Raw genomic sequence first — 15,821 nt, forward strand, 5'->3', positions numbered from 1 at the left:
ACCCCATGTCCCATTCCCCCCCACATCCCCCCCCCACTAAGGGGAAGAAAGTTCCAGTTGTTTCTTTCTACTGGCTGTTGAAACATTCACATTATGGTCTTGACTCTTGTAGTGCGCACAGTAGTTAGCTCCAGCCTCTTCCGTTTCCTGCCCTGCTCCGTCCGAGTCAGACCCCCCCGCATGTGCCCCGTGTCCCTCTCCCCGTTCCCCAGGGACGGAAGCCTCGGTCCCAAGGGCGCCATCGCTGTCCACTCTGCACGCCTCTGGGCTGGCTCCCTCCTTCTCTCCCGAAAAGATGGGCCTCACTCAGCAGAACTCCTGCTGCTCTAGTTTGATTCCTCAGCACAGAGAGCCGCTGCGGACTGTGGAAAGCCGGAGCACGGATAAGTTGGTTGTTTTAGGGCTGTGGTTTGAGGACGATCGCTTCCCGGATCATAGCTACGATCCGATCTTCATCACAGCCCCTGGCTGGACCTCAGAGCCCACAGAGTGCTCCGCGGGGCTGCCCCCATGCAGTCTGCTATTTTCCACTTGCAATAGGGACTTTGTAGACTGGAAAAATCCAAAACCTAGCTGTCCAAGGACCAGGCACGGTGGCACAGGCCATGGTGGCCAGTGTGTACCGGGCAGAGTGTGATCAGAGACCAGCCAGGCCGACCGTGCGAACTTTCCATTTCAGCAAAAGCCCTTAGGTAAGGGCTGACCCTAGGGAAAAGCTTAAGACCATATCCAAAAAATAACGAAAGCTGAAGCTGTGAGTATGTCCTGATCAACAAGTCTGAGACCTGAGTTCAAACGCTAGCCCTGCCAGAAGCACAGTGTCCCAAGTCCCCCGTAACACGGGGGAAACCGAGTCTGGCCATCCTACAAGCTGCTAGCACAGCCGGGTGAACCTAGGGGTCTCCGTGTGCACTGTGACAGCGCAGCTTCTGTGCTGAGGGGCCTTTCCAGAGAAGGTGCGTGTGAAGCTGAGCGCGGCCGGGCTCACCCCTCCCCGGGTCCATTCTGTCTCCACAGCTCAGAGGGCGATGGAGAGGAGGACGCGGTCGTGCACATGGGCAATGCGGTCATGTCATTCTATTCTGCACTCATCGATCTCCTGGGCCGCTGTGCTCCCGAGATGCACGTAAGTGGAGAGACCAGCTCTGCAGCCGCGGCCTGGGCGGGCACACTGCGGCCTGGGCGGGCACACTGCGGCCTGGGTGGGCACACTGCGGAGCCGCAGCCTGGGCGGGCACACCGCAGCCTGGGCGGGCACACTGCAGAGCCGCCGCCTGGGCGGGCACACCGCGGCCTGGGCGGGCACACCGCGGCCTGGGCGGGCACACCGCGGCCTGGGCGGGCACACTGCAGAGCCGCAGCCTGGGCGGGCACACTGTGGCCTGGGCGGGCACACTGCGGAGCCGCAGCCTGGGCGGGCACACTGTGGCCTGGGCGGGCACACTGCGGAGCCGCAGCCTGGGCGGGCACACTGTGGCCTGGGTGGGCACACTGCGGAGCCGCAGCCTGGGCGGGCACACTGTGGCCTGGGTGGGCACACTGTGGCCTGGGCGGGCACACCGCGGCCTGGGCGGGCACACTGTGGCCTGGGCGGGCACACCGCGGCCTGGGCGGGCACACCGCGACCTGGGCGGGCACACTGTGGCCTGGGCGGGCACACTGCGGAGCCGCAGCCTGGGCGGGCACACTGTGGCCTGGGTGGGCACACTGCGGCCTGGGCGGGCACACCACTGTGGCCTGGGCGGGCACACTGCGGAGCCGCAGCCTGGGCGGGCACACTGTGGCCTGGGTGGGCACACTGCGGCCTGGGCGGGCACACTGCGGAGCCGCCGCCTGGGCGGGCACACTGCGGAGCTGCAGCCTGGGCGGGCACACTGCGGCCTGGGCGGGCACACTGCAGCCTGGGCGGGCACACTCGCTGTAATGCTGGCCATGTCCACACTCGCTGTAACACTGGCCATGTCCACGCTCGCTGTATCACTGGCCGTGTCCACACTCGCTGTAACACTGGCCATGTCCACGCTCGCTGTATCACTGGCCATGTCCACACTCGCTGTAACACTGGCCATGTCCACGCTCGCTGTAACACTGGCCGTGTCCACACTCACTGTAACACTGGCCATGTCCACACTCGCTGTAACACTGGCCGAGTCCACACTCGCTGTAACACTTGCGTCCTGGGCTCGCTGTAATGCTGGCCACGTCCACGCTCGCTGTAACGCTGGCCACGGCCACTCTCGCTGTAACGCTGGCCACGTCCACGCTTGCTGTAGCACTTGCATCCTGGGCTCGTGGTCGTGAGCGCGTCCTGTCCTGACTCGTCTTGGGGTCAGGGAGCCACTTCCTAGACCTCATGCCAGTCACATGACCACCTCAACCTCCGCAGAGGAAGCGCGTGGCCTCCTTCAGCAAAGTCGTCCCTTAGTGGGCCCTTCTCTGCAGAATTCAGAGAAAGCTTCTCTCTGGACAAAAGTGTCTAGTAACTAAGGGGACGTGGCGTTGAACCCCTACCTTGAAGGAAGGTGCTTGGAGGTGGGGTGGGCGTGGGAGCTTGGTCCATCTAACCTCTCTCCTACAACAGCTCATCCAGGCAGGAAAAGGGGAAGCCATCCGAATCCGGTCCATCCTGCGCTCCCTGGTCCCCACAGAAGACCTGGTCGGGATTGTCAGCATTCCCCTGAAGCTCCCCTCTCTGAACAAAGGTATGGACACAGCCGGGACAGGACGGCCCTGCCAGGCCGCAGCAGCTCCTGGGGCCGTGGGCCCAGACACGGCCCTGCCAGGTCGCAGCAGCTCGAGCCCAGAGTCAGCCCTGCCAGGCCGCAGCAGCTCCCGGGGCCGTGGGCCCAGACAAGGCCCTGCCAGGCCGCAGCAGCTCCCGGGGCCGTGGGCCCAGACAAGGCCCTGCCAGGCCGCAGCAGCTCGAGCCCAGACACGGCCCTGCCAGGCCCCAGCAGCTCCCAGGCCGTGTGCTGGGGCCCCAGGGAGTGTGGTGATTAATGGGTGCGTGTCTGCCACAGTCCTGGATAGGATCATACAGGGTTTTCCTCAACACCATTTTGACCTTAGAAATCTCTGCAAAACTCTCCAATCTGCACCACAGCATAGAAAAGAGCATGCCACCACGGTAGTGTTTCCTGCACTGACGTTCTGTAGAGCAGCTTTGCCACAGGTATTGATAGGTGTTCGTGTTAGTAGAGGTGGGGTAAGTTTGGAAAATAGACTGTGATGCCTTTACAGCTTCATGAAGCACAGAAAGATGACAATGTGTCTGAGGAAACACACCATAAAGAGAACAGAATTTGAACTCTGTGCTTCTTAAGCAACGTTGTGTTTTCTTAGCACAAAATGCTTGAAAGAATCCCACAAAGAATGACAATACTCAAACCACGGAGATGTGTGAGATGGAGTTGCAGGGCCCGCTCGGGCCCAGCCCAGCCGAGCAGCAGGGTCCCGAGGCAGGTGGCCCCCAGCGGGGTCCGGAGGCAGGCGGCCCCCAGCGGGGTCTGCAGGCAGGCTGAGCAGCGGGGTCGCGGGCAGGCGGCCCCCACACCCGGCCCTGGCTGAGCAGCAGGGTCGGAGGCAGGCGGCCCCCAGCGGGGTCTGCAGGCAGGCTGAGCAGCGGGGTCCGCAGGCAGGCGGCCCCCACATCCGGCCCCTGGCTGAGCAGTGGGTCCAGAGGCAGGCGGCCCCCACGCCCAGCCTGGCTGGGCAGCGGGGTCCGGAGGCAGGCCAAGCAGAGCAGCGGGGTCGCAGGCAGGCCAGGCAGCGGGGGTCTGAGGCAGGCAGCTCCCAGCGGGGTCCGCAGGCAGGCCGAGCAGCGGGGTCGGAGGCAGGCAGCCCCCACGCCCGGCCCCTGGCTGAGCAGCGGGGACTGGAGGCAGGGGGCCCCCAGCAGGGTCCGCAGGCAGGCTGAGCAGCGGGGTCGCAGGCAGGCGGCCCCCACGCCCGGCCACGCGGGACAGCCCTGCCTCTCTCGCGACCTGGCACACCTCTACAGGGCTCGGGGTTCTCTAGCTTGTGGAGCAAACAGAACAAGAGAAAGTAGGGTTTGTTTCTGCCTTGATCTCCAGATCAAGCACTTTTGATTTACTTTGTGGGATCTACCCTTTATCTTTGGATTTCTTAAATTAAGGCTAGAATTCTTAGATAATCTAGGTGTCACCTACATTAGAAAGCCATTTTGTTACTTACGGAATAACGGCTGTAGACACTTCAACGGCACGCTGTTGAAGTCACACTGTCTTTATTAACGTTTTATCCCTCTTTTTTGTTTGTTTTTGAGACAGGGATTATTCATAACCAGCTGGCCCAGAGCTCATTACTTAACCCAGGCTGGCCTAACACTTACCACCCCGCACAGGACCCGTGCCACTGTCCCCGGCTCGGTCCCCACACCGTAATCAAGCCCTGATTTCTAGTATCTGCCTATTTCTGTAGTGTGAATATTCTCTCCATGGCTGACTTCTTGCTACCATACTGGATACAAACAACCTCAAATGTAGTTCATAGTAAACAAATTGGGAACATGAATTACATTATTTGTTACCTTTTATGTATAACTTAATTCTAAATTGGCATGTTTGGTAATGGACACGTTTAATCACTGATTCTTTTTTTTTTAACAGTTGGCTCTGTCCACCCAGTATAAGGTGGTACCAAGACAGCGATGTTATTTCTAGAATTCATGTTGCTCATTAGAACAAGTATTGGCAGTAAGTTCCATGTTGCCTTTGGAAAATGTAAATAGAAAAAGGGAAATGGTGTCTCCTGTCTTTCAGACGGGTCGGTCAGCGAACCAGACATGGCAGCCAACTTCTGCCCCGACCACAAGGCACCCATGGTGCTGTTCCTGGACCGTGTGTATGGGGTTGAGGACCAAGCTTTCCTGCTGCATCTGCTGGAGGTTGGCTTTTTACCTGACCTGAGAGCCTCTGCCTCTCTAGATACAGTAAGTGGTTAAAATAAGCAAAAAAGTGTTGCCTGCACTGGGTGATTAACAGCTTGAGCTGAGACTCTTTGCTCCGCGTTCTCACTGGCTGCACATGCATTTTCATTTACCAACCGAGGGGTGGAACTCCGGGCTCACTCCTGCTCAGCTTGCTCGCTCACAGCTGCTACCAGACTCCAGTCCAACGTTTTTGCTGATACATTGGGGATGGAGTCTTCTAGACCTTTTTGCCTGGCTGGTGGAACCACTCTCCTCCAGATGTCAGACTCGGAAGGTGTGAGCGCGGCAGGCATTACTGCCAGTGCTCATCTGCTTGCCGATTTCATTTGAATAACCTGCTTTTCAGAGGGACAACAAAGAGGCACCAAGAACCTGAAGACCTTCATGTATTGGGCAGAGCTGAGACACCTTGATAAATTCAACCTCACTCGCAGCGTTTCTAAACTGAGACATTATTTTTTGTGGGGAACTGTCCTGTTCATTGTTGAACATTTAGCAGTGTCCCTGGTCTTTTCCCATTAGATGCCAGGAGCACCCGACTCCCTACTCGACCACCACTTCCCAGAAAGATATCAGAAAGAACCACCTCTGGAGGAACACGGCTCTCTTGCATGGAAGAGGCTGACTGGTGGCTTTTCAGGCTGCAGATGCTCTTCCTGCAGATCTGTAACCAGAAACATGAGCCACATGCATGCCAGAGGCCAAGGGAAATGTGTGTTTGGAAATCAAGGCTGCAGTACAGCAATCAGGCATCTATAGACACTAAGGAAGAAGTCCAGCTATTAGAGATGCCAACTGCCACACATCAGGATGAAGCAGACAGACAGTGTACCCAAAGTCCTGTGACCTAGAGGAAAAGACAGGCTACCTCATTTTGATTCTGAAATGATTTTACTGGGATGATTAGGGAGAGAGTGTTCCAAGGGGCGGCACCGGGGGCTCACGCCTGTCATCCTAGCTACTTAGGAGGCTGAGATCTGAGGCTCAGGTTTGAAGCCAGCCCCAGCAGGAAAGTCTGTGAGACTCCTATCACCTGGTAACTACCAGAAAAGCCAGACATAGAACTGTGACTCAAGTCACAGCCTTGAGGGGAAAAAAAAACAAGCTCAGGGATAGAGCCCAGGCCCTGAGTTCAAGCCCCAGGACTGGCACCTAAAGGAAAAAAATTAAGCTGGGTGCCAGCAAATCACACCTGTTTTCCTAGCTACCCAGTGGCTGAGCCCTGAGGGCTGTCAGTGCAAGGCAGTGGAGACAGGAACGCCCATTGACCCCATCTCCAACTACCCAGCAAAACACTTGGACTGGAGGTGTGGCTCAAGGAGGTAGAGCAACAATGGTGAGAGAAAACATAAAGAATAAAAGCCTGAGGCTGGACTTTGCTCATAATACCAGCACAAAAGAGAAGAAAGGAGCTTGGCCGGTGTCCCCGTGTTTCATGGTTAAAGTGGTTGCTTGTTGGTTTGTACATCGCAGAACAAATGCTTTTCCACCTAGTATTCAGTTGCTCAAGAACCATCGGAAACAAACCATGTCTCTATTGAGATCCTGCACCAAGAGGCAGTTATGCATCTCATTTTAACACTTTTAAGCCATTGGAATCAAAGCTTTGCTTTCCTCATTTTACCTTCTCTGACAATGAAAGTGAGACCCATGAGCAATGAGACTTTTTTCAGTGTGATTGCTAACGCTGCTAGATGAGAGACTTTTAATAACTGATACGTGCCCCCAGAAGTGTGTACAGTTCAAAGGAAGCAGCTTTTCAAGTCGTAAGTTATGGAAAATGTGTTACAGATCTAATTGCCCTGATAATGATGGAAAATAATGATAACGTCTTATCTTTGCGAATTTAAAGGTTTCTTTTGAACTTCTGCCGTTTTCAAAGGTGGTAGTCAGTCACACTTGGTCTATAGTTAGTGTCACTGAATGGGTTTCTCTTGAATTCTGCCTGTCTATGTAAGTGAACAAAAGAGAACTTTGTGAGGGAGAATTATCCCCGCGTTGTAGAGAAGGTCCTAGATTTCGGTTCCTTCGGTGACCGCTTTCGTGGGCTGTATCTTGTGTCCCCTCTCAGCTTGTGGACTGCTCTCAGTGCTTACAAATCAGTTGACAGGGGTCTGAGTCACTCTCTTTGTAAAGCTGTCACCACACTGGTGGATTTAAGGGACCTTTGGACCTATAACCATTTCTTAATCCTCAAATTCCCAAGGAGAATGTGTGAATCTCCATAACGTGAACACGGAGAACTAAGGCCAGGATAATAATGTAGCAGCCTGGCATCTGGATTGGCAGCAAAGGTGTTGGATTCAACTGGCCACGAGTTCACCAGTTCTAGGGGACCATGCTTTAATCCCAGCTCCTCAGAAGGCTGAGATCCCAAGAGTTGTGGTTCAAGGCCAGTCCAGGCGGAAGAACTTATGAGATTCCATCTCCAAAATAACCAGAAGAGGGTCAGAGCGAGCGCGTGGCTCAGGTGGTAAAGTGCCAGCCGAGCAACCAAGGGAGGCAGCCACAGGTTGCCGAGTCCACAGTTCAACTCAAACGGGCACCAAACGCTGGCCGCTCCGCTGGGGATGCAGCCATCTTGGGCCATTTGCTTTTGTGTTGTTTTTCTTTTTACTTTTTTCTGTTTTGTTGGATTTCTACCCGCTGACCGGGTAGGAAGTCCCTGGCTCTGTTTCTGTGAAGCGCGGGTGTGTTTCACTTCCCAGTCTGAAGCTCTGAAGCTCACAGAAAACAGGGTGACCCGCGCCGCCTTCCGAGACTAACCCGCACCTGCCCGTCCCCAGGTGTCCCTCAGCACCACGGAGGCCGCGCTGGCCCTGAACAGGTACATGTGCTCCGCGGTGCTCCCGCTCCTCACGAGGTGTGCTCCTCTCTTTGCCGGGACGGAGCATCACACCTCCCTCATCGATTCCACGCTGCAGACAATATACAGGCTTTCCAAGGGACGGTCTCTCACCAAAGCCCAGAGGGACACCATAGAAGAATGCTTGCTCGCCATTTGCAAGTAAGTGCTTCTCTCCCCGTTCTGACTGTCCACCTATCCGTGAAAATACACGTAGTCATCTAAAGGCTGGTAAGAGGGTCTGACGAGGCACCTGGCCCTTCCCCAGACATTTCCTCTCATGTGTCTCCATACCTCTGCTCTTCTTAATGCCCAGCTCCTCCTACAGGGGCGACGGGGCCTGCTCAGGCTGTGGCCCACGGAGTGACAGCCCGGGAAGAGGCTCTTTGGTGTATAAAGTGTTCTGATTATGAAGCAATGGTTTCGTTCTCAGGATAGAGCCAGGACATTGTTCCATCCTCCAAAAGAGACCATATTCTAAGTGTGAATCAGAGTGGGCCACATTCAGGTCTCCCAAGGCCTTGTGCAAAGGAAAGACCTCTCGACGCGGTGGGGAGTTAGAACATGGCTTTCCACCGCTGCAGGAGGATATTAGAGCCAGCCCAGAAAAAAGGACCTTGGGCTCTTAGGAATCTATATCGAGACTGGTAGGGTCAAAGGGCGAGGAGTCCTTTAATAGCATACGTCCTGGCATGCGCAAGCCTTTGACCTGCTGTTTTACACCAGTGATTTTCCTCTGCAGATGCAGATTGGCATCACCTGATAAGCTGCTAGATATCTAGTTCCCAGGCCAGCCTCCATACACAGCGTTCTCAGGGATGGCGTCTAGGATTCTGCTTTGGAAGCTCGCCATATAATTGCAATACTCAGCCAAAAAGGGGAAGGACCTGGGAACGGTCCTGATTCTTGTCGAAGGTGATGCTTCCCGGTTGTACATCCGGTACTGGGGCTGCTGAGAAGAAAACCCAGCAGCCATTTTAGAACATCCGATTAAAGGCCACCTTAGCAATGAGACATCACAACCCCCCTTTTGGAAAAGCCCAAATACTAAGGATACAAATATTGGCAAAGATGGGACACCAGAACCCCCACTCACTAAAGGAAATACAAAAAGGTTGGCCGCCATAGCAGTTGGTCTAGAAAAGCCAAACTCATACAAGTTTACGGAGGGCAGCGACCGCTTTCGTAGCATTGGCAGAAGGAATGGTTCCACCCATTTTCTAGTGGCTCCTAAGACCACAGCAAAGGACACAATTAGATTAATTAATCAGCTTAATCACAATTAAATGTTAAATTTTGCTTTTTTAACAAACACCATGTTGTCCAGTCATATGATCCTTGGTATTTTCCCAAAGGAGTTGAGGACTTTGCATCATACACAAACATAGCTGCACACATGTATTTAGATCACTCGTATGCATAATTAGCAAAATATATCAGCAAGCTGTTGTTTAGTAGGTGATGCAAAAAAAAAAAAACTGCACCAAATCCAGGTAATGGGTTATTCACTGCTCAAAAGAAATGAGCCATCAGGCCGTGGAAAGACATGAGTGACCTGAAATGCTGAGTAAAAGAAGCCAATATGTAAAGGCTATTGTAAGACCACCCCCCACCCCTCCCCGGCCATCGAGGTAGAATAGCTCGGAGGGGGAAACAGCGCTGGACCGGTTAGAACAATGGAAATGCTTTCTAGCACGGCAGGCCTTTCCTTAGATACCTGTAATATATGTGCCTGCCACTGGGTGGCGGCAGACTCCGTGTAGGCCGCTGGGCAGCTTCCTCTTGTGCAGAATGCCCAGGGATTCTTGGTCGTCAGCGATGGCCGTACAGCTGTCTGCACCTCCTTCCTTTACGCTCTCTGCCCATAATCACGGCATTCAGTGTGCACTGACCCTGGAACACTTCATTGCTCGGTGGTTAGAATGTATCCGCAGGTGTCCCAGGTGAATAGACGGTTCTGCACCGTAACCACGTGTCCATGCTTTGTGTGTAACCACTGCTTAGCCCGAGGTGTGCGTCCTCCTCTCTTTCCTTTGCTGTTGCTCTGACTCACCTCTCCCGCCCTTTCTGTTGCTCCCACTCCGTGCTGCAGTCATTTGAGGCCCTCCATGCTGCAGCAGCTCCTGAGACGCCTGGTCTTCGATGTGCCACAGCTCAATGAGTACTGCAAAATGCCTCTAAAGGTAAGCGTCACCCTCCACGCCCAGGAAGCCGGCCTCAGCGCCATCGTCACAGCGCAGGGCAGAGCGGTGGGCTCCACCCCCTCCACAGGTCGAAGCCCTTCTCAGTACCCAGGTCAAGAGGGGAGATTTCTCACATTAACTGCTCACCTTGTCTTTTTTTTTTTTTCCAGCAATGGGGCTTGAACTCTGGGCCTTGGCCTGGGCACTGTGTCTGTGCTCTTCAGCCCAAAGCTAGCACTGTACCACTTGAGCCACAGCACGACTTCCGGTTTTCTGGTGGTTTATTGGAGATAGGATTCTCACGGACTTTCTTGCCCGGGCTGGCTTTGAACCGTGATCCTCAGATCTCAGCCTCCTGGGCAGCTAGGGTTACAGGCGTGAGCCACTGATGCTCAGCTTCAACTTGTCATTTTTTAACTTGTCATATTTATTACTTTAGCACAGGCTTTTACACTTCCCTGCTCTACTTAGGTTGCCAAAATATTTCCAGCCTTAAAAATCTTTGAGAACTGGGGATGTGCCTTCGTGGTAGAGTACTTGCCTAGCGTACATGAAGCCCTGAGTTCAATTCCTTAGTACCACATTAACTGAAAAAGCTGGATGCCGGGTACTGGTGGCTCACACCTGTCACCCTAGCTACTCAGGAGGCTGAGATCTGAGGATCGTGATTCAAAGCCAGCCTGGGCAGGAAAGTCCGTGAGACTCTTATCTCCAATAAACCACCAGAAAACCAAAAGTGGCACTGTGGCTCAAGTGGTAGAGTGCTAGCCTTGAGCATAAAAGAAGCTCAGAGACAGTGTTCAGGCCCAGAGTTCAAGCCCCAGGACTGGAAAAAAAGAATCTTTGAAAGCTCGGTAGTTTATCCTTCAAAAGGACTAAAATGTCCCTCTTCTGCATTGTTTTATTCTTTCATCTTGTAAATCCTCCTCTTTGTCTTATTTTTTAAATTCTTTTTTTAGAAAGTACGGAGCCTTTCTTTGTTTGTTTGTTTCTGGTTTCCCCTTAGTTATAGACAGTTCATTGTGGCTCCTGGAGCCAGAATCAGCCACAGCCCAGGAGGACAATGGTTTTAGCTTGCTCTGCCTCTTCCCCCGCCCCGTGCCATCCTAAAAACCAGGCATCAGCAGACAGCAGTCACACCTGAAAATGAAGACCCCGCCTAGTGACATTCACAGACCTCTTCTGTCCTTAAGACATAGTTCAGGCAAGGACGTAAGGAGACGTTCTGTGGGGTAAACAGCGTTCCCAGAGGCTTTGGCTCCGTCTCCTTGCAGGCAGGACTCCCGGCCACCCAGCAATCTCAGATGACTCACACGAGGTATTCGGGTTGAATCGCTTGCCAGTCTGACTTGGCATCCGTTCCCAGTCGGCTCTGCTGTCAGCCTCAGGCTAACTCGTGAGAGACATTGCTGGTCATGCTGGTATCAGAAAACTGGATGTGGTCCCACCTGCGGGGAAAAGGTGTTAGCAGTGCACTTCTGCCCTCCACTGGGGAGAGGTGGAATTGCTGCCACGTCACAGGGCCCTACCGGGTTGGAGAGGAGCCATAATTAAATGCAGAGAAAACCTTCACAGCCACAACTTGCTGCCCACCGTCCCCTCTCCATGTCAGCGTCCCCAGGATCTTCCAGAGCTACAAGCACAGCTCTCAGGAGAGATCCTCCCCCGCCCGCTGGCTGGCCCAGCACTCACAGACCACGGGCAGAAGGGATGGCTCCACTCCATGTCCTAGAGGCTCCTAGGACCACATCCAAGGACACAAGAGCTAGCCAGGCGGCTGCGGCTCAGGCAGGGGCTCCTTAGTCCCACGCGCAGACCCTTCCCGCGCCGCCCGGAGGGGCCCCGGCTGCTTGGAACGTGGGTTTGTCCTTAGGATCTCTGCATGCTGTTTTATTCTCCCCTGACGGCTCGTGGCGCCCGTGGATGTCTCCGACCTCCTGCTCTGTGCGCCCCAGCTTCTGACAAGCCACTATGAGCAGTGCTGGAAGTATTACTGCCTCCCTGCGGGATGGGGCGGCCACGGGATGGCTGTGGAAGAGGAGCTGCACCTCACGGAAAAGCTCTTCTGGGGGATCTTTGACTCCCTCTCCCGCAAGGTAACGTCAGTGCGTCCTACACAGACAGAGGCCCTGGGAGACCCAGGGGCACAGAGGGGGGGACGGCATCTGTGCAGCTTTGCCACGGCTCAGGACAGTGCTAAGCACATCACAAGCATAGTCCTTACTGTGGAAACCACCATCATCATCGTTTTAAAGGAGGACGGAGTCAAAGTCAAATGACTTGATGCTCTCCTAAAGTAACACCAGAGAGGAACCATCAGAGTAAAGCACAAAAATCCCTCCTGACGTTCCTCCCTCCTCTTTTTCCTCCTGCTGAGCCTTTGCCGAACACTAGCAAGAGGAGGATTCTGGGCATCTGCTCTGATGTGGGGCCATGAGACATTCAGACTGGGGCTGCTGGGGAGGGGCTGCCAGACCCCGTCCTCGGAGGAGGTGGGGACGGGCGCAGAGCCGCTAACCCCCAAACCTTACAGGACAGTGACTGAGATGGAGCTTGCTCTGCGTCCAGTGCGTCTAGATGTGGGAAGTCAAGCGCTCTAAAGGATAAAAATGCCTGGTTTTCTCCAAGGATGAGTACAGCTAGCTTCCCGAGATGCCCTTAGATTTACCTGTTGAGATCAGATGAGTTGGCAGCAGTTTGTCCCCGGCTGGGTTCAGTAGAAAGCAGATGAGGGACTGAGCCGTTTGCTACTGATCCTGACACACATCGGCTACTGTGACGCAAAGCAGAGCGTGCATGCTCTCTCTGGTCCTAGAACGTCCTGTGCCTTCTCTGCCTCAAGTAGGGTCTGTTCTTGTCACGTTGAACAGACCAGGTTCTTCTGGCCTAATGCAAACCATGCTAACTTAATATACTCTTGAGATTATTCAAGAAGAAATTAAACTTTAATAAGGACGTGACATTTTCTGTCAGTGTGGCGGTCCTCATGTCTGATGTTGGTAGTCAGTGGGTAAGCGATCGGTTCTGCCTCTCGGCCACCATTTGACTTTTGCTATTAAGGTTGTCTCTGCTTCTTCCCAGAAGTACGACCCGGACCTTTTCCTCATGGCCCTTCCCTGTCTCAGCGCCATTGCCGGGGCTCTGCCGCCAGATTATCTGGACACGCGAATCACAGCCGTGTTGGAGAAACAGGTCTCGGTGGATGCTGATGGCAACTTTGACCCGAAGCCCATCAACACCATGAAGTGAGTCCGGTCCTCCCCACCCTGGCCGTCTCTGTGGTCCTGAGCCAGTGTCTTCCTCTCAGAACACATTCCCTCTTTCCCTGTTCATTGTCACACAAGGATTCCTCTGTCCACATCTGATGACGAGACATTTTTTTGTTTCCGGGCTTTTTAATGGAGTAGGGTCGGTTTAACAAAAGAAGTAGATGCATTCATAAATAAACGTTAACCAAGACGTGAGAACCAGTCCAGCAAATGATGGATGCAATTGATGTATCAATGCACTTTTTGACACAATCTTGGCTCTTCGTTAATTCAGCCTGTAGAGACCTCATTGTGTCACACATAGCCAGGTGCTGGTGGCTCATGCCTATAATCCTAGCTACTCAGGAGGCTGAGATCTGAGGATCGCGGTTCAAAGCCAGCCTAGGCAGAAAAGTCCCCGTGATAGTCTTTATTTCCAATTAACCTCTCAAAAACCAGAAGTGGAGCTGTGGCCCAAAGTGATAGAGCTCTACCCTTGAGCACTTTGGCTCAGGGACAGTGCCCAGGCCCTGAGTGAATGCCCCACAACCAACCAATAATAATAACAAAATGAAACAGCTCCGTATATGCCGCTCAGCTGAGCTGTACAGGGCCTGGAATGATGAGCTGAGCAGGTGGGGTCCTTATTAGGGTTAGATCTGCTTCCTGCCATGGAGAAGGATGCTAGAACACAGCACTGACTCCACAGTCATGCCTTTCGGCTCATCACAGCAGCTACCTGTAATTCCTCGTTGATGCTCATTAGGCCATGATGTCTTTACCTTTGGGCAAAATTGCTTTGTGTTGGTTTGTGGCATTCCCGCCCAGCCACGAACGTGTGTCATGGGACAGCCTAGCATCATCGCAAGGTGCATGGTAAATGAAGAGCCCCAAGACTACTTCAGAGGGAACCGGGGAACGGGTCCCACACGAGCCCCGTAGGCTTCTGCTTGGTGACAGCTGTGCTCAAATGAGAGCCAAACCTTCCCAGAGGCGGCTTTGGCTTTGATGCTGCACGAAACTCATCTTCGGGTGATTAAGTGCGCACTCCATCGGACACAGATTTGAACCGGGATATAAAGCAAAGTGCAGACGCTGTCACCACGGAAGGGGCAAGGGAACGGCAGGTGCTGGCCATAGTTCCGAAAGCTCGTCAGGAATCACTGAGCCCAAAAACACAGACGCTAATCTGAAACACACAGCCTTGCCCACCTCTGCCAGTCGCCGATGGGAGCCGTGGGGTGTCAGGCGGCTTCCCCCCGGGGCTGGGGAGGCCCCGGAAGCACTGAGCAGCTGGAGGGAGCCCTCCAGGGGGGCCTGCGCCTCGGAGGCCTGCAGGGACGGCGTGTGACAGACAAGGGCAGGTCACAGGTCACAGGGCCTGGCCCCGCATCTAGAGGAGCTTTAGCTCTGAGGTGAGCCGATGGGTCAAACCCAGCTTCTCACAGCTGACAGCCCATTCTACCCTATTCCAGCCTGCCTGGCCACTATGCCCGGGGAGATGGTGATTCAGTTCCCTCTCTTCACAGTTTTTCTTTGCCTGAAAAATTGGAATCCATCGTCACCAAGTATGCTGAACACTCACATGACAAATGGGCCTGTGACAAGGTAAGGATTATCATCCAAATGACAATTGTCAAGGGGGAAAAACCAGCCAAGAGCAGTAAAGAGCCCAATCCTGGAAATCTGCCCGATTTGTCTAAGTGACAGGTCTGCTGTGCAAGAGCATTCATTATTGCTGAGCAGCAGATTCTCAGAGATGGTGGAGGTCAGAAATGGGCAGCAGTGGCTGCTGGTGCTGCTTTCCTATTCCTCAAGAAAGTGAACAGTTCTGGACGTGTTACCATTGCCTGATCTGGCACTCACTACCTGGGATAAATGGAAGAAATGTTTCCACTTCCCTTTACCCCAGTGACTGGGTGTAACTCGCAGCTGGTGTGGCTCACGCTGTCTGACACCTGACTGGAGCACACTGCTTGTCTGACCAGGAAGCCTCTGCCCCTGCCCCCAAGAGCCTCTTCCTGAGGAGGAAACGGAACGAACCAGCGTGTGAGGCACGTGGTTCAGCGCCGTGTCGGTTAGCTCAATCAGAGGTCCCAGGGATCGCCTCCTAGAGTAGCGACAGTTACAGACGTGCAAAAGGACACGGGCAGCTGCCCGTCGCAGGGAAGGGCATGCAAGCAGGCCAGACCATGGAAGGGTGTGCAAGCAGGCCAGACCATGGAAGGGTGTGCAAGCAGGCCAGGCCAGGGAAGGGCATGCAAGCAGGCCAGGCCAGGGAAGGGTGTGCAAGCAGGCCAGGCCAGGGAAGGGCGTGCAAGCAGACCAGGCCAGGGAAGGGCGTGCAAGCAGGCCAGACCAGGCCAGGGAAGGGTGTGCAAGCAGGCCAGGCCAGGCCAGGGAAGGGCGTGCAAGCAGGCCAGGGAAGGACGTGCAAGCAGGCCAGGCCAGGCCAGGGAAGGGTGTGCAAGCAGGCCAGGCCAGGGAAGGGTGTGCAAGCAGACCAGGCCAGGGAAGGGTGTGCAAGCAGGCCAGACCAGGCCAGGGAAGGGTGTGCAAGCAGGCCAGGCCAGGCCAGGGAAGGGTGTGCAAGC

General features: G+C 54.4%; 1 protein-coding gene across 1 annotated transcript in view; it reads left to right on the forward strand.

Annotated features, from left to right (window-relative positions):
* Positions 1 to 15,821, forward strand: part of Ryr3 (ryanodine receptor 3) — a 273,574-nt gene that overhangs the window by 166,359 nt on the left and 91,394 nt on the right. Inside the window, exons 43-50 of the mRNA XM_013014307.1 lie at positions 1,018 to 1,126; positions 2,582 to 2,702; positions 4,782 to 4,951; positions 7,738 to 7,958; positions 9,889 to 9,979; positions 11,935 to 12,075; positions 13,061 to 13,224; positions 14,757 to 14,835. Of these exons, the coding sequence (XP_012869761.1) occupies positions 1,018 to 1,126; positions 2,582 to 2,702; positions 4,782 to 4,951; positions 7,738 to 7,958; positions 9,889 to 9,979; positions 11,935 to 12,075; positions 13,061 to 13,224; positions 14,757 to 14,835 (1,096 nt within the window). The remainder of the gene's footprint in view (positions 1 to 1,017; positions 1,127 to 2,581; positions 2,703 to 4,781; positions 4,952 to 7,737; positions 7,959 to 9,888; positions 9,980 to 11,934; positions 12,076 to 13,060; positions 13,225 to 14,756; positions 14,836 to 15,821) is intronic.

Source organism: Dipodomys ordii, unplaced genomic scaffold, assembly GCF_000151885.1.
Source record: "Dipodomys ordii isolate 6190 unplaced genomic scaffold, Dord_2.0 Scaffold23, whole genome shotgun sequence".
In the NCBI taxonomy this organism is placed as follows: Eukaryota; Metazoa; Chordata; class Mammalia; order Rodentia; family Heteromyidae; genus Dipodomys; species Dipodomys ordii.